The following is a 21,452-nucleotide window of genomic DNA, read 5'->3' on the forward strand; positions in this document are numbered from 1 at the left end:
GTATAATTTTTCAAAATGAACAAAAAACGCTCTGTCTAATGTTCTATCGAATAAAAAACAAAAGGCGTGAATAAATTTTACTACAAATTGGCACATCTTGCGACATTGTATGGTATCGAATTGATTGCTCTTTGAAGCAATGTGTACCCTATCTATAAAAAAAAGTATAACCTCACGTTTTCGATGCTTAGGTTGCTTCTTTTAAATATAAAAGATTTGATATATGATATATACAAAATAATCAGGCTAACAACAGTTACCCTGTCGGAAACCTGGGAGTCAATTGCCGTTTCTGGAACCCACGCACGATAAAAAACGCTTTTGTAAGAAGCAACGGCCCGTAAACATATACGTAAAGCTTAGTCTCAATGCAGCCTCTGATGATTTTTTTTCTTGATCTCTCTCCTATAGAGCCACGATATTCTTCCTTCGGCATCTAAATTTCTTGACCCAAATAATAGAATCAAATCGAATACGAAGTAATTTCTAGGTTAGATTTTTGAGCCTACAAATGCCTGGAACTAGGCATACCACTGTGGCTGACCACACTGATATTTTTGCAGCGCAGTTCAACCTCAATACCACTTCAGCCACCGTCAGTTACATATATGCATATAGCAGACACCATCACGGTACCGTTACATCTGACAGCTTAAGCCAATGGATGTTGGAGTCATCTCTGTGTTGCGAATCAGTGTAACACAGATCTCTAAGGCTGACCTTCCTTGCTTCGCTGATTGAAAGTACTACTCAAACAGAATCCATATGAAGTCCACATCATACTATCGAGACGGAAACAAAGTTGTCTAGTGTTATGAAAAAGGAAAAAAAATTTCATAGGAAAAAAAGTAGTATAACAGTTTCACGGGAGATAATTGCGGTGTCTGTTAGAAATTCATCCATTTACAAAACGTACGTAATTTACTAGTTGCTATGCTAAACGCCATTTTCGTTTCTTGGGTGGCTACAAGAATGTTAAAGGTCACGGATAGGTGTACTCACGTGGTCATGTCGTTTAATGTCGACCAATATAATTTCAACCACATGCTAAAACTACTAGAATATTTACCTGTGGCCTATTAGCGTTAATAAAAACAAACGTGCACGTTTGCCTGATCGAGCACAAGCTCGTATTCGGAATTATCGGGCTGGCCGTCGAAGAATCCTACCATCCATGTAGTAGCCGGCCAGCCACAGCTGCTATATTTAGGCCAGGGTTATCAATGAGGATATTAGCACTCTCTAGAGACCGGAAGGTGGACGATAAAAATATCATTATGAGATAACACCGTAAGCTCTTTTTGGGCTTGCTTTGATAACAATGCCTGTCTTCTTCTGAAATATACTCCTAAACTAGTACTCTTACTCATTTTAGGTTTTTTCGAATTGTGTCCTTTAGCAGCTAATATAAAGAAGTTTCGCTTAGGTCTTGACCAAAGCGGTATTAATATTCCGGTAGCTCTAAGGACTCCCAGAAAAAATTTCTCCATAAATAAGAAAAACTTTACACATGTTCCGAATGTTTAATCCGAACGAAAATCTAACGACCAACTGTGATATGTATACTAAGATTACTGTTCAAGGCTAGGAGTGTGGATTTACAGTTTAGGAGTGTGGATAGGCATAATGGTGAGCTGGAGAGACAACTTCAAACGACTCCAAATACATTGTGTTTGTGTCTCCTTTGGATTTGGGCGCATCTAGTGACATTATTTTTCGACAGACTTTTCTAATCTGTGAGGGAGTGATTAAAACCATAAAGATGCCATTACCGACAAATCGTTTTTTATAAATTCCTGCATTATCATGGATGTTGAACCTATGTTATTCCATAAAATAGCGACATGTGTGCTCAACGCCTTCGAATTCCCGAGCATCAAAACATGCTGCTTTAAAAATGAACGAACAAACATTAAGGGGAAAAGTTAGGCTCTAACACTGCGTCGCTACCTTGCGACGTTTGTTTACTTGTTTCTGCTTCCGCAAAACGAACTTCTCTAGCAGGACAATCGGAATAACCCTTAGATTTTATGCTTGCCTAGGCAATGGCTCCTTGCTGAAGGTTTTCCCATATATAACTAATGGACGAGTAATAAAACGGGGCAGATTCAGACGCAGCTCACCCAGTTTATTTGGTCTTCAAAGATTCCGATTTGCGTGAAAATGATTTTTTTAACTGAGTGATATTCTCTATGAGCCAGTAGTTTTGCAGGTAAACGTAGATATAGTGTTCAGTTCCCATCTAGCCGATCGACTATTTCATTAAGCTATGGCATACTGAAAATGTGTTACAAAACACCTTGAGTGCCACATATTCTATAGAGCGCACACCTAAGAAATTACTGCGTCACCTTCAACAAAAAAAAAAAACAGGGCATATTGGTAAAGTCTGTCAGACTGCTCCATAAATATTGTGGCCTAAGCTTCATTTAAGTCGTCATTCCTATAGCAGTATTTGAAGCTATTTTTCTTCTATGTACTTACATAAATAATATTTTTATTTCTTTGTGTAGAGTATGTCTGCTATAGTTCTATAAAGTTCCAAAGGAAACTAATGTACGCTTAAAGCAGTTTAGAGGCAATTCATAACGGTCACCTCCTTATTCCTCCTGAAGGAGATTTATGTAGTTGGATAGCTTCGTGACCATTGGGTTTGTCTTGAAGTACCGACTCAGCGACATCAGGATCGCTGTAGGCTATTGAGTTGTTCCGTGAACTTTTGTGGCGCAACGGCGCTCCATGTTCCTATCAATATACCCGATTCAATATTGCTATTAAGGTTATATCAGTCGAACTACTTTACAGATTCATGAGTGGGGCTTTGACGAAAATGCCACACGTACTACCTAAAAATTATCGTTACTATTCTTCAATGAACTATCCATAATTGATAGCATTTTTAGATGAGAAAATTTTAAACGCCATTTTGGACAATATAGAATTTTTCAAATTTGGCTAAATATAACTATGATATGTGACTAGCTGGAACACAAATGCTACGATCGAGTTTATCGTGCACCACTAATAAGGGCCATGTTACCTAGTGGGTCGCTCGAGTAATAACGGTAAAACGCTGTTACAGATATAAACAAAATATAAGAAAAAAATCTACACCGGATGTTTCTATGCATGGCTGATATTTTGTAAAGAAGAATACTCGGATTTCGATAGCCCTACTAATTTGTAAATCTACGCTTGTTTACTGGGAAAAATGCAAAAGAGTTCTCCGAAACATAAAACAAGTATGGGACTCTTCGACCGAAATTTGGATTTTTCATCTTGGTACCCCTCCTGAAAGATCCAGGTTGGTTTAGTTTCGTAATAAAATCTGCTAGATCGATGTTCAAAAAACCGAGCTCAGTTGTTTTAATAAGAACTCTAGGTGCATCTTACGCTACTTAGGCGTCGAACATTTTAGTCTATTTCTAATTCTACGATCATTCACAGGTTTTACGGAAATTTTACGTACATTAGTACGATGGAACCGAAAGCTGTTGTCATCAGCCGTGGCCAATAGTTATTTGTATTTGGGTTAAATTTTGGGCATGGATTAGCGCTGCCCATCCCTTAACTGACCTGAAAGATTTACAACAATAATTTTTCTTTTTTCAAATGTTCAACTATTTTGGGTGAGAAAAAACTCAGGACAACACAAACGTTGAACTTCATTTAGTAGATCAAAGATAATGTCTCATACGAAAAAATCCTATGATAAGTCTAAAGGTTTCGATAACCCACGCGAAGACAATAAAGATTAGTGGGCTCTCAGATACTGGCAGGATTATAATTTTTCTACACTTTTTCTATTTTTCTACACACGTCGACTTGCAGAAAAGGCGAAGACGCTCCAAATCGAGTTAACGGTTTTGCCCAACGTCATTTGGCTTCCTTTAGAAAATATCGGTCGTTCATTTTGAAAAATTCCTTTTGTTATTTTCCGATAACTTTTTCCAGTTCTTCACTCAATATGCCGTTCCAGTCGGGTGCCTTGTGGTCAGCCTAGAATGCCTCAGATCCGTTGTTCACAACTGTGACCGTTCAAGTTCGACAGTTCACTGCGAGTACCGAAGTTTTCACGTGTCTCGTCTGCAGAAAATCCTATATGGCATTAGGGCACGTCCATGCAGTAGTCGAATAAACCCGAAAAAGTTATGGCCTGAATTTATATCTATATATCGCTAGTACATTGCCATTTCGGTGGGCGGCTGATGTCAACGCAAGGTCTATCTATTCATCCATCCCGTTTCATTCGGAGTAATGCGGTAGGGCTTTTACAAGGCTGAGTCGCTGTCAACGTTAAGCCTGTGAGGCGTGCTGCAATACGTCATATAATACGTCTAGGGAATGCGCCACCTGATGCAGGCATTTTTATCTCTATTCGATTTTGTCATGTTGTATAGGGGAACTGACGGAAAAAGAGCTCCACATGACAATCTCTAATGAAACGTTATCACAAATAAGGCAGTTTTCGGGAATACGATTTTTTGAGGTACGTCTTTTTCCTACCAACGTTGCTTGTTAATTTGTTTTGGGATAATTATGCTATATGAGGCGTTATCGATTCATATGTATTGTACGACGTTACAATGGCCGCTTCCTAGGGAAACTAGCGAACGCATTGTTATATTAGACGGTGTAGTCGTTTTGCCTTTAGACTAAACTCAGTATTGTTTTAGTCAGTGTTCACAGGATCAGAATCATTGGTAACATATATTTCCGTTTATTCCCTTGGAAATACAAACGTTACATCGTCTATGTCTGTTATTGGCATTAGGCGTCGTTTCAGATGACTGACGCTCAACGCGAACGACGTACGTCTATACCCTGGTCACCTCACACTTCGTACGCCTCATAGGCTAACGTTTTGTCATTACGTACGACAACGACGCTCCTAGCTTCACTCCATTAGTATATACCACCACTGGCATAAAGTTTTATGTATGTAGGGCAGAGTGCATGACATTTCCCTGTTGAAAACACTTTATCGGCTTGTTGAAAAAGTATTGGAGGTCCTTAATCTATAACGGGAGCAAGTATTTTGTTGAACTTTAAAGTGATATCATTGATAACGTATTGATGCTCTCACTGTAAAATTTCGGTAGTATCCGGATGACAAACGGTTTTGTATCCTTTCATTGAAACTACAATAGCACCACTGAGGAAGTGTTGTAGGGACCAAAACAGATGACTGTCTGGTGGCACAAGATCATACGCGTACACGCTAAAATGCCTCATTCAAGTTTTTGCCGAACAGCGAAACGTATATGGTCTGACATCGTCATAATGTAAGACGATTGCGGTGAGTATTTTTTCAATGACCTGTTCTAATCTGGTTAGCTATCGGCGTTAGAGGGGTCCGAAAGGATCGTTTTGGCGGCACCATCAGTTCTCTCCAATTCAAACAACTGCATCACTTTTTTTTACCGTCAGTCTAAGGTTTACCGTTTTCTTTTTTTATTGACATATTATTATCGAATGTTATCCGTTCTTGATCAAATTTAGAAAGGGCATAGACGGAAATTCATCAAAATCAAAATTCGTATGCCTAGAATTGGTGCTTTTTTCTAGCCAGCTTTGCTCAAATGGTTAAAAACTTTTGCGTGGTAGATATGTCGTTCCTTCCTAGACGATGGCCCGATCATTCGTATGTTGGTGTTGCAAAACTTTTACGATAATTTCATCGACCTTGTCCGCAACCGGTCAATCACTATGTCTTTTACATTAAGAGTTCAAACAGAATCACCGTGGCCGAGCTATCTTTGAGCTATTTCTGCCGAGAAGGCATCTTGATCATGAAGAGCACAATTTTTTTTCATGAACCTAAGCAGCATCTATGCCTTTATCGACTTATATTACTTGAGCTAGGTGACTTTAAGGCCATCTAAGAACGATACTTTCTCGTCAATTCAGTATAAAATTGCTATTTACTTCGGAATAACATTCTGAATCATTTTTGACGCAGGCACCGTCAGTAGAAGAAATTTAACGATTTCAAGCAAACGATAAGTTCATTAAGTTTATATGATTACATGAATCTAAACTGATTGCAACGAACAGTTAAGTTAGAAGCAAAAGCAATATAATTTAACGCTAAAAATTAATTTTCAGGACGGAAAGTCTGCTTATCGAACATCTCGAAGGCATCCATGCAAGACAAAAATGTTTTCAAAGAAACAGCCGTTGATTACTGACGTAAACGTTTTAGGAACGGAAACTGTGAGATTGAGGACTATGAGAGAAGTGTCTACACCTCAGGACGTCCTTCAAATGAAGGAGTTGCTGTTATCACGGAAGCGTTTGAGCAAAATCGGGCATGAGCAAAATTGTCCATGTCAATTCAATATTAGATTCTTCGAAGAACGCGTTATGAAATCATAACAAAATGCTGAAAACAAAATATGGAAACAAAAAAACAGGTTTTTTACGAACTGACTTCAGCATAGATAGAAATTAGGGGTGGTGTATTTCGACAAATAACAATCACGGACGAGCAACTCTCCGGGAGCACGCTGTCAACATGGACGAAATGAGGACCAGCAAGACCAAAGTTGCCAAATACCTCAAATTTTTGAAGAGTGTTCATTTCATGGACGGGTGGCGCGGCAGCTGACAGCAACACATAATGTGGGCACTTGAAGACAACGCGCGACTCTACCGCCACGCTTCAATTAGGGCCTAAATCGAAGAAAACATAATTTGGCAATATCTTCAGTTTGTAGGTGCTCTAGATCTAAGTCCATGCGACTTCGCGTCTCCGCCATAGAAAGGGCAATAGATGGAGCATGCATCTTGATTTTGCTTCTGTCTTATAAGATAACCAAGCTACATATAGTAATCTGAGGCGCAAGTACCTAGCTGTTAAAAAGCGGTTTAAGCAATAAAAGGAAGCGCAAAACCCACCGCGCGCCCAGACGCCTCTTTTTGGCCTCACGTGCTTTAGAAGTTGCCTGTCTAAGTTTTTCGACCCGTATAAAACAGTACAATATATGGGAGTCTAAATGAAAACAGAAAATAGAGTGGGGTGACCTCGCTGCTCAGTAGGTTTATAAATATTTCTTTTATACAAACACAACATTACTATACATTACTTTTTACAGGGACGCCTGAAATCATCATAGAACCTAGTGCATTCTGATTTCATTTGACGCCGTAGCCTGATCCGTGTGATTTTCAACGGGAGGATGTCGCTGCCGTTTCATCTAAAATTCGCAAACGAAAAACAAACCCATTATGATAAAGATGGGATGTTTTCTAAGTGCATCCCGATAATGTTTTCCAAACAAACTCACCAAGTCACCCTGCTAATGTATTTTAATCATTATATTTATCTAAGAAAAATGAACACAGCCTGACGTGGCACAAAAAAAGACGCCCATTTAATTGCCAGATTCTGCCTCAGTTAGACGTTGCTTCAGATGACTCGTTTCCAGTAAAGGACGAGGTGTGTCTTGTCGAAGGAGACTCCTATGTTCCTAGATTTTTAATATGGACACGCGCTACGACTGTACCATTGCGGAATCCACTGGCCCTTACAGATTGAACGGCGATAAATCACGCCATAATGTCACAATTTCTCTATTTGGGCCCATTCGAAACACAAACAACGTTGTAGATATCAATCAATGTGAATGTTCGAACTCTGTAAACATCTCCTCCCTGTTGTCTTTGACCTGATGGTAAAATAGCATAGTAAAAATCGAGTGAGTCGTAAAAGCAAATAATGTTAAGTTGTGAACTTACGTGTTAGTTCAATTAACACTTGGGCATTGAGTTTTTGAGTCTTACGTGTCTTCGGTGACAGTATTTCGTTAATCTGGTTGGTACAGTCGGTAGGTCCCACCGCGCGCAGCAGAATTTTCAACACTTTCTTATTCTGTAGCGCTAGTTCATAGCACAAGTGCAAACACTTTTTTTTTTTTTTTTATTTTAATACACTTTAGTTCAATAGAACAACAGTTAGAACCTCCACGGTCTTTGTTTCGTACTTATACAATATATATATATATGGGTGCTACATATCTACTGCGTACGATGTAGACATACCTATCATGAAACTTTTCCTTTACTCTGCCTAATCTGCTAGGAAAACGCGATGTCTTTTCGTAATTCTCTTCAGAGTAATTCGACTTTGGGTACCTTGGCGACATTATAAAATAGCATGGACTGTATGTCTCCAAGGTTATGCGATTTGCACGAAATAAAAATAGGCAGTCTTGCACCGATTGGTCATCAGCTGTAGTTAGCCCTGATGAGTATCAATTTCGCTAGATATCCATCTTGGAAAAGCTATTATGGGTTCGTCGTAGAAGTGCAATATATTTTTGAAAAACGACGCTTAAAAAAGCATCCCAAACAGCTGATGGCTTTTGTTGTCTCGAGTTATATAGGCGACAAGACGCAATGCAACGCTGGGCGCTTAAGCTATGTGTACCCATATGCATCCCAAGTAAAAGGAAACTGTCGATGGCTCCTCATCTGTTGTAAAATAATAGGGTTGACGGGCGTTGTCAAGAAATTCACATACGTACCTCGACCTTATCGTACCCAGCTCGCAGTAATAACGGCCCACAAATGTGCTGGATGTCTAAAGTTTCCTTGAGTGACAATCTTTGCTGCCAATCATAGGCGACAGCCGCCGAATTTCTACGCGTTGAGTACGGATCAGTTGATCCATGTTGCGTATGCGTCTTCAGAAACGCTTCCGTCGACATTTCATACAATAACCCTGAAAAGGCAAAATCGTAATCGTCTATGTAAAAACACAGTAGTCCGCTGTCACTAGATCAGTGTATAGGTTGAGACTGAATTGTCGATTAGGCTAGAGGTTATTACTCACGGTTATGCCACTCGAATAGGCCAGGCCAGCCAGTAGGTATATTAAAACGACCTGTGCGACTTATTCCTACACCTGCCCTTAAAATATACGATCTTTTTATCCTGTACCCAAGATGCGATATTCTGTGTGGGATAGCCTCGGCAGCACCCGCTTATCTTGCCACGAAGGTCCACACGTTTAGCTTAGAAGTTACGTGCACATGATGACAACGCGATATCCCTTGGAGCATGTATGTTGTGTGTAATCGCCGAATGGTTCGCGATCAGCGTTTCACGGTGCGTGCGTTTGATGTTTATAGAATTAATTTTCCATTAGTGGTTTACAGGCGAACCGAAAGCGATCTTTCTGGACCCTTCCTGCAACAGTTGGTACAGCGATCTCCCAAAACGACCATTTTAACTAACCGTACCTGAATGGCCCTTAATAGATGGTTGTCGATCGATATTACATTATCCAGCTGCAACACATTAGTTCAAGCCGTCCTTGTAGCTCTGTTAACCATGCTATTTAAACTTGACGATTTGTAGATATGCACCACAAATGACGTTAGGACGTACGCAGATAAGCAAACTCCTGCCATTGAACGGTTCTTGAAAATCGATACTTGTAATACAGACACTGTAAGATCCGCAATCGAAAACGCTCAGGCTCCATAAGGCCCTTCCCATCCAACTCTTTCGGAGAAAAACTGCGTACTCGTGCAGCGTGCTCCAGCGTGATCGTGGTCGTTGCTAGGTCAAGTAGGCGCGTGCAATGCTGCGTCAAATAAGATCAAATTTTCGAAGCCTTTAGAGGAAAGACGAGGCCGTTAGCGTGACAATAAGAGAAAGCAACTGCCCAACGCGAACTGTGAGACGCTTCAAGTATATGCAGTCACCGAATGCTTAGCCCATTTCGACCCAGAATATATAAGCACACTGTTATTTAACGGTGTACGCATGGGATACGCTTTTTTTTTTGTTATATTTAGTTGAAAAGCTTTAAAAGGACTTAGCAGTTTCTGTGATCAAAGACAAGGGTAACTACACAATGATCAAAAAACTTTTAATTTTTTTAAAAAGTTTAGTGAAAGTTTCTTTTAAAAGTTAATTTTCGTACTTTATTCTTTAAACATGATAAGGGAAGGAAAAGTAACTATAGAGAAAAACTGATACAAACAGACGCCTAACTTCCCAGCAGCTAGCCCACGACTATTGGCATCGTCATTTCTGTTTGTATTGTAACAAAGAACGGAAGCGTGGATATTTGAATACGTATTTAGAGAAGAAGAACGATTTAAAATAGATTAGGTGGAATGTTACTTTGGAAACGTATAAACAATAGTTGATTCCATACAGTTCTATCTCCTGAAGTCCATTGTAAATGGCCATGAATATATACTGGACGTATCATGCACGTAGTTTGTCTATGGTGCCGAGATTAATGTACCTTCTACTCGACGTACCCCTTAGTCTATAGCGACAGATAATCTTCTCTATTCGAACAAATTGTGTAGTATGTATCATTGATTGGCCTGAGACGATAGCGACCCAGGCATGGCCTCTTTCAAACAGGGGCTGGGTCGCTCAAGCCGAACTCAATTATACAGTCGGGCCGATTTGTCTAGCCCAAACATGCGAACTCGCTTATATGTAATATAAACTATATCATAATTCTGATATTTCGCATTTTTACACTCAAATCACTTGAATCTACTTAAAACGCATGAAAGTAAATGCTCGCTTTACTTCAAGATGAGGAAATATATTTTCTTCTATGTCTCGGGAAGCAGAAGTAATAAGAAAAACTCTAGCTACTCAAAAATAACAGAAAAGTTAAGAAAAATGTCCGCTGCGCAACTACGTGCGCCAGTTAACACGATGTAGTAATTGTGCATTTTTGACTGAATGTAACCTGAGGGATACAACACAAGGTCTACAAACAGTGCCTGCTTTGTTTATGTTTTTTTTTGTCATTTTTATAATTCGGTTCGAGATAAAACTGCGCGCAGACGAGGATATTAGTAGGTAGCACAATTTACGATTTACGATCTGTACTACGAGAATAACGGCCCTTAATAATAGCGTTATATAGTCGTTATGAATGAAAACGCTATCCGTTGACAGCACACTGCAAAGAACCAAGCGTGCGCTACGTGCATGTTTTTCATCGCTGAGTGATAACAGTATTTATTTAAAATATTCATCATATGACAATGACTTGCGATACGCCTATTGTACACGCTTAGGATGAACCTGGGCTCTGCCCGACGTTTCTGTAATTGACCAGTGACTAAAGGTAGAAATTTTTGAAAGCGTGATCCTGAGCGTGACCCAGTAGCTTCCGAGCCGAACTTCCTTTATCGGTTAACAAAAAAAAAACAGGGATAACAGAATGAGCTTGCTCTTTGCCTATCTTTTTGTTTCTTATCACCTTTCTTGTGAAAAATTGAAGTATTCAGCGAGCGAACAAGATGACAGGGTCCCAAATATATGTACACAACATATTGAAATAGGCTGTAGATGAAGGTACAGCGAACGCCAGGTACCACAAAGCTTTAAGTCGCCTTTAAGCCGTCCATGTGAACCTTCTTCTCAACTATGATCGTTTGTAGGCGCGTAAACTTTGAAAAGTAACTAGGTTTGTGCTAATGTGGATGCATTATTGTGTTGTCGTATTTTTCCAATCCGGTTCTCTCTTGGAAAACCGATACCGATTTTTTTCTTGTAAAAACAATACAGGTCCTCCAAAAAAATCAACAGAACTTACCCAGTTGTTGGAACAGCCGTCGCGTCTGATTAAATGGATCTGTGGCAAGTTCCTCTAATTTAATTTGCACCATAGTCACCTTCGGGTGTGATTTTTGTAGTTCTTCGAAAGTTTCTACGTCCTCTGACATCTGCGAACAGAGGGCATCTGCTCGAGCGCACTCGTCCTGACACCAGTCTAAGTGACGCCTGAAGTGCAACAAATGATATTACTAATTGCCTTCATCAATATGCCCTATACGGTAACGATCCGGCAATGTAGTCAGGTTGCCTGACCTATTACCCATAATGACTTGGATTTATTGGTCGAATGATCCTCAGAAGCTTATTTATAGCGTTGATTTAATTAGTGGTATAAGATTTTCTTCTATATTGAGTATCAACTGGTGGTTAATGAGAATTTCAAACTTTCTGCTAAATCAACACAATCGACTTCCCGCTTTTCTATAAGATCTTTATTCTTATATAGAAATTTTGAAAAGATTTAGAAAGACCTGGATGTATAAAGGGAGCCTCAAAGCATCTGATCATCGTATTCAACGCTAGTGCTAACCAAAATAATTTTGTTTGTTTATTTATCTTTTTTCATCGTTTTGTGCATCCAATTATTAATACAAAGCTATAGAGTAAACATAATTTTAACAAAATATTTGTCTTAGCGTTTTTATGAAAAGATCTATTTTTTTTTTCTATATGTTTTTTACAATGCCTTGTATCTAGCCGTTAGGAAAGCCTAATCATTGTAAGATCTCGGAGGTCATTTGCATTGAGCTCGTCGTCGTTCCAGGCGACCCTTTCTGTAAGCCCTCGGCAGTCCAATTGCTAAGACCCTTACGCTTTCAAAAGTTCCGGCATAATCGCCTTTTGTCCTATCGCTGTCGTGTCCCACGCGGACGCCATGCATAGCACAGTAGGTCTGGCTATGATAAAAGGCGTTCCGTTTTCTTCTCTGACTTCCCTTGTTCGTGGTCAGACTTTTGCTCAGCTATTCAGTAACGTCATAACGCCTTTTTCTGTTGCGTAACGCGGTTGATGTTTAACTGCTTGCGCTTGGTATTCTCATATTCGCATCCCATATGTCTATAATTAAACCCTTCTAAAGCTTCTTCGCGATGTCGTAGCTTTCGAGTACAAAAATCCATAATGTTCCTTAGGGAACTGCCTCCTTGACGTTTTCAGTTATTTTCGACAGACCTTTTTGAAAATTCTGATGCTGATTCATTGCTAAATTGAATAAGCCTAAAGTACTGAATTTGTTTTCGTTCTGAATAACTTTGAGTCTTATATTTTATTAGACTAGACGCAAATGGTCATCGTCGACTGAAGAAAAAACGCGGGCTCAACTTATTTTGCGTCTACTCTTAAAGCTGATTTTATTACTACTATAAATTTCTGCTTCAGATAAAACATCAGGCTTCAGATAAACATCAGGGCTAAAACACAGGACCAGAAAGCCAGGAATAATTAAAATGCAAAACTGTTGAAGGCCTGTAATGCTTCATTTTAAGAATTTTAAGGGAATTTTAGATAATTTGGCCTGTTCGGGGCGCACCGAGTCTACTATGAAGTTGATTATGAGCTATAATACTATCACATACGCTATAAAACATATTTGCATTTAAAGTCGTTTCAGTCTGCTGATCGTCTAGGGGCAATACTTCATCTTATGGGCACTTACTCGTGCAGGCGAAGTCAGCCACAAGTACTGCGGCGATTAACATTTTGACTCTGCCCTTCTTATATCCGTATGTTTGACATGTATATTTGCACTCAGGATGCAATGAAAACAGCTATCTGATATCGATAATGAAATGTTTTACTACGTTCCTTTATATATCTGACCATATGGGACTAACCTAGAAGCAAGTACCGCGCGCGGATCCCGAATCAAATGAACGATGGCGGTGCTTTTGGCGAACTCAGGATCTTCCCTTACGAAATTTAGCGCGTAACGTAGAGGAACACGAACAAATTTAGCCACCTTTCAAAAATAGAGATTTATATTGTAGATATTAATCATGCGCCGTAGTGGTCAATGTGTGAGAATAATGTTCATATAAATAGAGATGCCATGTGGCAAAATGACCTAAGGTGTGAAAGTGTTTAAATAAATAAGACATTATTTCGAAACCATAGAAACTATACGGTACCCAATTACCACTTAAATTGTACTTTCTTTAGTCAAGAGCGTCGCCGAATGATTTTGTCCCTTACATAAATTGCAACATTTTAACAGTTTCTAACAAAATTAGAAGCTCTTTCTCAAGCAACTTATGCCACGCCAAAAATCTACCAATAAACTGTATTGCTGAAACGTGACCAATACGCAAAACTACTATTCGTGCCTATTCGCAATAAAATAAGTTACAATTAGAAGTTTGTTCGCCAATCATTTCAAATAACCTTCACTTAGATGATTTATTACACGATTTATGAGCTGTGTGCCCACCAGAAGAGGAATTTCCAATTGCTTCAGATTCGAACATCAAAACAAGATCGCTGAGGTTCTTGAGCGCGTATTTGCACTCCATTTTTAGGGTTCCTTACAGAATAGTGGTTCTAACAAATGACAGTGACGACATTGCAGCTATGACAACGATCATTTTGGTACACACGCGATCGTATACCTGATTATTGCGTTGTACCTTGCGTGATCTAAGGGTCTTACCCTGTTGGATAGGATTAGAGACGATTTCAAGGAGCAAATCTGCCGTGAACATCACGCCAGTACCATCAAACTCTAGATGTAAACACACCTTCATTGTAGGTATGAAATCAATTCTGCTATAGAAGACCCTGAAGACTGAATAAACATCGATTTACTCTAGGGAATAAGTGGGCATAGCTAATAGACGCAGCGCTAATATAACGCTAGACAATCAATGTAGGATATATTTCGGTATTATGCTGGCATCAGACAATTTCCATGATATCCTCATCAAACAGCGTACGTTCGCATCTATTGTACCGGAAATATTTGTGGAACGGCCTAGTCCGGATAGCTAATGCGAGCTCCTCTCAGTAGTAATAAATTTGGTGCGTCGCTAGTTCAAATCACGGCGTTGGCAAAAATTATCGCAAGAAATTTATAACGGGTATTAAAGGAGAACAAGGAATTGTTCCAAAAATTAGTGTCTCCCTGTATGGCTACCATGCTATTTCAGAAATCTGTTCGAGTAACCCAGATAAGTCCGACAAGAACCATCCCTGCCTGACTAGCGTGAGCGAGTAGCCATGATATAATTAGAAAAAATTTGGAAGATCTTTATAACATTAAAAAAATAGCTAGGAGTGCTAAAAAAGAAAAACCCAATGAATATTATACGCTATTCATTTTGCATGAACAGAAAACTGACTTCTAGGTTTTAACCTTTATTGCAAACACGTATGGTCTGATTTTGTAATCCTTTGAGTATTGAAAGGCGAGGTGTTAAATGTTTAAGCAAATCGGTCCTTTTCTGAGGCTATCTCATACTCCGATGGGAGCTTCATAACGATGAGGGCTTCCATAAAGATGGGATATTCCATTCAGAATTATCTTTGGAGTTGTGCAGCTGCGTGAACATGCAGCCTCATATTAGCAAATTAACTTCCATATTACGTCAAAACGTACCGTAAAAATTTATCGTTCGGTTGTGGTAAGCTTATTACCCTCCAGTGCTAAATCCGCTCATTAAAATTTTTATTTTTATTTTATGTATTACTAATATGGAATGGGTTGCCTAACACTGTCAAAGGTTGTCTAACTTTTTTTTTTTTAGGCTTGAGATTATCATCGAAACTACTGCAGTTTAGTGATCCAGAAGAGTATGCTTAAAGTTATTCGATTGGACTTTTTTTTATCAGTGAAGTCAGCCACTCTGTCTACCTGTAGCGGGCTCCGTTGACACATTCCCTGCATGTACGTTGCGTTAAAGCAGATGTTGTTTTTGAGGGTACAATGGCGCCAGAGGAACTGGTTATGCCGAACCAGAAACTGATTGTTATTCTGGGACACCCAGGCCATATACTCGGGTAATTGATCAAATTCGCATCGCATTAGATGGCCGAACAGGCGAGCGCATTCGCCTTCACTGATATCACCTAGAATAAGTACAGCAGAAGGGCAAATCTTCACTTGAATGAAGTAAACAACACGATCTTCTTTCTTCATTTGTCCCTACTACAGTTGGATTTAGAATAGGATATATCAACCAACGAAAGCAACGTAAACTCTAACAATAAAAATATCTAATATTCAACGGTCGGCAAGTTACTACAGTTAATGACGGAATACGGATACTGTAATTAGTACTTTTTTGAATATGGTATGAAATAATTAGAAATTACGTTATGATTTCGAGGGAGAAAAGTAGCAACTAATTCTTTTTCTTACCGAATCTGAGACGAGTAGCGCCAGTGATGTGATATGGTTCGAAGTGGTAGAACGTCTTCAATGGCGTCTGTAAGATGTCCCCCAGAAAGGTACTCCCGGAACGAAAATATGATACAATGAGCACCCGGCGAACTTCGTTTGGCGGAATTACTCGGTACATCTTTAACATTGCCCCTACTATTCTACCCGCATCCTTCACACGAAAATAAACCGAATCATAAGCATACGGCTAAAATACGTTTTACTTTACATCCTAAGTTACTACTAATTAATTGGCCTTTATAGCACAGTACATCTGAACATCATACACTGTAAGCCAACGTTGAAAGATCTGAGTACAACATTTTCAAGGAACCACTGCGGATAGTAAACATCAAAAAAAGAAAAAAAAAATAAAACAAAATCGAGCGTATACCATAAACGCATCAAGTTCGAAATATTACAACTATCACTCTATCTGGTACATTGGCATTGTTCAAGTATTTATACGACGTAAAATGATGTTATCATGTCAGTAGAAAAAGTGTTACAGAGACCGTTAACAGGCAGCTCTGAAGTGTTGTTCTACAAAGTCAGGCGTTTCTGAGTCACAGATAAGGGAAAAACCTCACAGAGAAGACTATATAAGGAAGCACAGAGAAATAACGAACAACAGAAATATAATAAAGGATTTTGTAAATATGTATTTGCAATAGACGCTTGGTTGTCAGATGAGAAAAAGCGCATGATCTAAGTCAAGCGAATTACACAGTGTGACAAGAAAGGCTAGCTAGCTTACACAGGGCAAAACGTCGTAGTCTAGTAATAACTGGTATTTATGAAACTGATACCAATAATGGGGTCACTGAAAACATTCATATGGATATATGTGTAACGGGTACATAGATATGAAGCAAAGGCTAAATATTGGGTGGATCAATAAAAAGGACAATGCGAATCACTATCGACGCAGCATTTTTAGGTCCAAAATAAACAGCATTCGAACAAAGACACGCTCTGCCAAGGTGGATCGACAACAAAATACATATGTTTCTTCAGCCATTATCAACCATAATGAAATCCTACGTACGTGTAGCCTTGGTAAAGACAATTGTACTGAAGCACTCCCTGAAAGCTGGCGTAAACTTGCAATGCCAATGGAGACCTTTTGTAATTTTCTCTCGGTGACTGGCTTTGCCGGAGACCTTTCCGAGTTGATGTCCGATGATGCGGTGGCAACAACTGTCTGGGCACTCTTAGCGGTTACGCCCTGCGCTGTGCCACTTGACGATGTCAACAAATATCCTAAAATGTTTAAATTAAAATAAGCTATTTATTATTGTAAAGCATCTATAGAATGAGTACGTGTATAAACATTCGTATGATAAATGCCCATTTCAAAGATTACTTGTTCAAGCAATGCTTTCCCCCCAATCGGATAAATATGAAATTTGGATGAAGCAAAAAACCCTCTTTGGACTCGCCAGCAAGCTATGCATTTCTGTATACAGTTAGGTTTGTCTATGATATGATTTCTTGACAGGTCGCAAACAGAAAGCCAAAAGGCGCTTTACTTTTGCCTTAACTTACAGCAAGTCTGGTTGTATTTGCTATAGCTGCGCGGATGCTGGATTATTAGCGAAATCTGTTTGTATGAGACAAGAGGCATTGTCTGAGTTACTTTCATGTCGTATCGTTTCCTCCAGCGCTGAACTCACCCTTAATTTCGCGTGTTAGGCAGCACCTAATAGCGGTGAAGGTGTTTTTCTAATGCAGGGAACTTTCAGGCCAAATATTATAGTGTTCATTCGTCCGGAGGCAAAGATGGTTAGGTTTTGACATGTTCAGGTATGGGCATATTCGTTCGTGTTTATTCTTGTGTTGCAACTAATACACTACATATAGAAAAGAAGGGTATGCCAATAACTAATAAGCTGAAGACCTACATCAGACACTACGTGCTGCCCGGTATTGGTTTTGTCCTAGACATAAATTGTGGGTATTCACTTGAACACAAATCACTGCGTCTTTTACACAGGCGAACCCTGATCACTGGAGGTACCGAAGAATTCATAATCATTGCGCTAAAGGACCCTTCTAGACCTCAAGAGGTGTGCTTAAGCTATTTTTGCGTGGTGCGTTCCAGATCTCGAAACCTAACATTTAAATTTTAAATGGATTTGTATCTTGAAATTGAAACGGTTTATGGACCGTAATAACTCGTTGGCGGTGCCAAATATACCATACCCAGATAGTTCTCATTAAACAAAGACGTCACTGTAAAATAGCTATTTCGTATAAAAAATTAGAAAAAGATTCCGCTTCGAGATGTAAGCTATCCGTTCCACGTGTCCAAGCAGCAACGGGGGAATCTGCTGGGGTTTTTTTTTCTTCGTTTCCATCCACATTGCAATTAAGCCTTACTGACCAGTTCCAAAACATGCTATGATTTTGTTGTTGTTTCCGTCTCCGGCTTAATCGTATTAATAATCAACTGTAATTATAATTCGTTGTGCTGAAATTGACCACTGCCACTTATTTTACACCTAAAATTAGCTGCTGTGAGCTGGACCGAACAATTTATTGTTTTTTATTATATTGATTTGATTGAGCCCTATGTTACATTATCAATATGATGTTCATTATGTTATTTCTCCCAAAAATAAAAAAAAAAAACTAAAGATTCACTTATTCACTCCCATTCACAAACGGCCTCGCCGGTAATAACGCTTCGCTAACTGATCAGTTTTAACCTGTGTAGCTGTGGTCATTTAAAAATCCCGTTTGTACGTCCGTATTCCTTTTATTTCAGCAGCTCTATGGCTGTAACTTTTTGCTAGAATGATTTTATTTGTAGCCCTTGTCAAATGATGTAGATGGCTGCGTAACAAATTTATGCACGGAACTATACAAATATAATATTCGATATAAGAGTTCATATAGTGTGCGTTTCTTTTCCTCATCCGTTTCTCTGTTACCTTGTTGGCCTAACAGATTCTGAATGGGCGGCGAATCCGCATATCTAACCAGGCTCTGATAGAAGGCACCTCGGTCACTGTAAGAGGCCACCTGAACCAGGACGATGAGAGTTGAACAAAGGGCAACTAGCCCGAGCAGGCAGCTGTTGCGTCGAGACACCAACGTGACGAGGGGATGGGCCGTACGCTGCAAAAGAAGATTCAGAACATATAGCCTTCATCTGACATCCATATATACGTACATCTAATTTCTATTGTGATTCACTATTGTGGACCTACGCAGGCCATCAGTATCAATTATAAAAGTAAAGGCAATTAGGTAAGACAATGGCTGCGGGAGCATGCATCTGAGTGGCATTATATTATTGTCGAATAGTCACTCTGTGTACGTTTGGGATGTCATCTGAGCGCATTCAAATTGGATCCAGTTTCATAAATATAATATCATAATACGTATAATCATATATCAAATGAAACAGAAATTACATTTTTATATATACACATACATATCATATCATATATATATAAACACATACATATTTTATATATACATATACATATCAGGTAAGTTATGGTTGCTCGTGTAACGGCAGGAAAGTTAAACCGCCCTGCGACCACCGAAGTATTGGTTCCCTGATATGGGTGGCGATTCGCCACCCAAGGCGAACGCCTGTCAGGCCGTGTGTCCTAGTTGTCACAAGTGCCGTCCACTTCACTGCCTTTTTTTAAATGAATCATCCTGCTAGGTCGTGTACACAGTGATCTTCTCATTCTTCCCTGAATGAACTGCGTTCATGTACGATTGCCCGAAACATTTAACTGTAGAAGATGTTGTAAATGCTGCTCAGGCTCAGAACCAAGGTAACAGATGCAGCTAGGAATAAAGCATTTTCTGTGATGTTTCTAAATCCAGTAATACTAGAAACTCGCCAGTCGGTTAGTTATGCTAAAGGTTTGTTTGTGTTTAAAATTAGATGACTATAGCCAGACGTGATTGGTGTCACAGATTTACTTTTCTACCGAATTTCGTACAACGTCAGTTATTGCAAACAATACTTTTTGCTTAGTAAAAAAAAATCAGCTAAGAAAATTAAGGTGTACCTAATAAAAACCTGAGCCTAGATCGGCTGAAACTTCAAGCAGTTGTATCTATAGTTATTTCCTTTGATCAACTGGTCTGTCTAGTTCTCGAAAATACTTCACTAGAGATAACGTAATCTTGCCTTCATGGATAACAGTTTACTGGTGCCTAACGGAGGACTTGTTTTTGTACGTGTCTCTGTATTGCCTAAATGTTTTTGCGGAGAAACAGTTTTATTGCTCAAAAACGCAAAAGCGAAGGACGCAGTTAACTTTCACAATAGGACGTAACTAGATAAAAAATCGATAGTCGTTTAAAGCGTGTTTACACATCGGATTCAATAGATTAAAATTTACGATTATGTTTCTTTTGTGCCGATTGCGTGTCGACATCACTCAGCTTCGTTGACAAAAGATCATTCGCCAACGGAACACCTTGAAAAAGGACATCATCACAAGGTTACTGGCAATGCAACAAACGGTGACTATAAGTACCAAGGAAAAGCTCATTATTAGACCAGATCTCTTTGGCGGATTTATCTACAAATCTGTGCATGAGCTCGAAAATCTAACACATGTAGCATAGTGCTTTTTTGTCCATTGGCTGAACTGGCGTTATAGTCCGGCAATCAAAACTCATGCCTCAACAATTGAACTTCAACGATATGTAGACCATTCCAATCAGCGAATATATGTATATATATTCGGACTACGTCTGGTAACGCAAATGATCACTTTCAGAGTAAACAACAACCTTTAGGTTCTAATATGACTGACCTATAATTTCTCCCAAAACCACACATAGGCATTATGTGTTCTATTTTCGAAATTGAAAATATGACCTTCATCTGCTAGATGCTAATGAATACCCTTAAAATTGCGGTTTGCATCTTGCTCGTTGTGCTCACGAGTTGTGCGGTCTTATTCGTGAAGATATAAGAACATCATCGGTTGGACGGACGGCCGCATCCATTAAAAGCTGTGCCATAACAAACTTCACTGGATATTATCGTATACGAGTGAATACAAATCTTTCGTCTATGTAGTAATCTTTTGCGCTATTTAAATGGTGAACGGCACCTTCAACCGGTTTAAACATTGATCGTTGTGGTATATTATGTTCGATAGAAAAGCATCTTAGATAGGTCTGGATATGTATTTCCTACAACGATGAACGGCCGGGGATTTCTTAATACCGATAGGTGCTTGTTTCAATTTTTTTGCACGGCGAACGCACCGCTGTCCATTCAGTAAAAAACCATCGCTTGTCATTGCTTCATTGCAGGATGACGCGCTACGGAAGATAATGGGGCAGCCGTAGTCTATTGCCTGTATTTTTACGCCGAAACCGAGGATTTTTATATTGTGAAAATCATATACGAGAATCTCAAGATAAGAACCGAACGCAGTCATATGGCTCATGTATGTCAGTTCACCATAAGCGTGATATTAATGCA

The 21,452-nt window shown here is 39.2% G+C and overlaps 1 protein-coding gene across 1 annotated transcript in view; it reads right to left on the reverse strand.

Moving 5' to 3' along the window:
- Positions 1-7,014: 7,014 nt before the first annotated feature.
- The window catches only part of LOC111271378 (carbohydrate sulfotransferase 1), a gene marked incomplete at its 5' end in the record, with an annotated part of 38,122 nt that continues 23,684 nt past the window's right edge, over positions 7,015-21,452 (reverse strand). The window contains 8 exon segments of the mRNA XM_022852120.1: positions 7,015-7,199; positions 8,529-8,725; positions 11,585-11,772; positions 13,440-13,564; positions 15,452-15,666; positions 15,959-16,151; positions 17,028-17,242; positions 18,916-19,102. Coding sequence (XP_022707855.1) covers positions 7,122-7,199; positions 8,529-8,725; positions 11,585-11,772; positions 13,440-13,564; positions 15,452-15,666; positions 15,959-16,151; positions 17,028-17,242; positions 18,916-19,102 — 1,398 coding nt within the window. The 3' untranslated portion in view covers positions 7,015-7,121.

Source organism: Varroa jacobsoni, unplaced genomic scaffold (assembly GCF_002532875.2).
Source record: "Varroa jacobsoni isolate VJ856 unplaced genomic scaffold, vjacob_1.0 contig00569, whole genome shotgun sequence".
Taxonomy (NCBI): domain Eukaryota; kingdom Metazoa; phylum Arthropoda; class Arachnida; order Mesostigmata; family Varroidae; genus Varroa; species Varroa jacobsoni.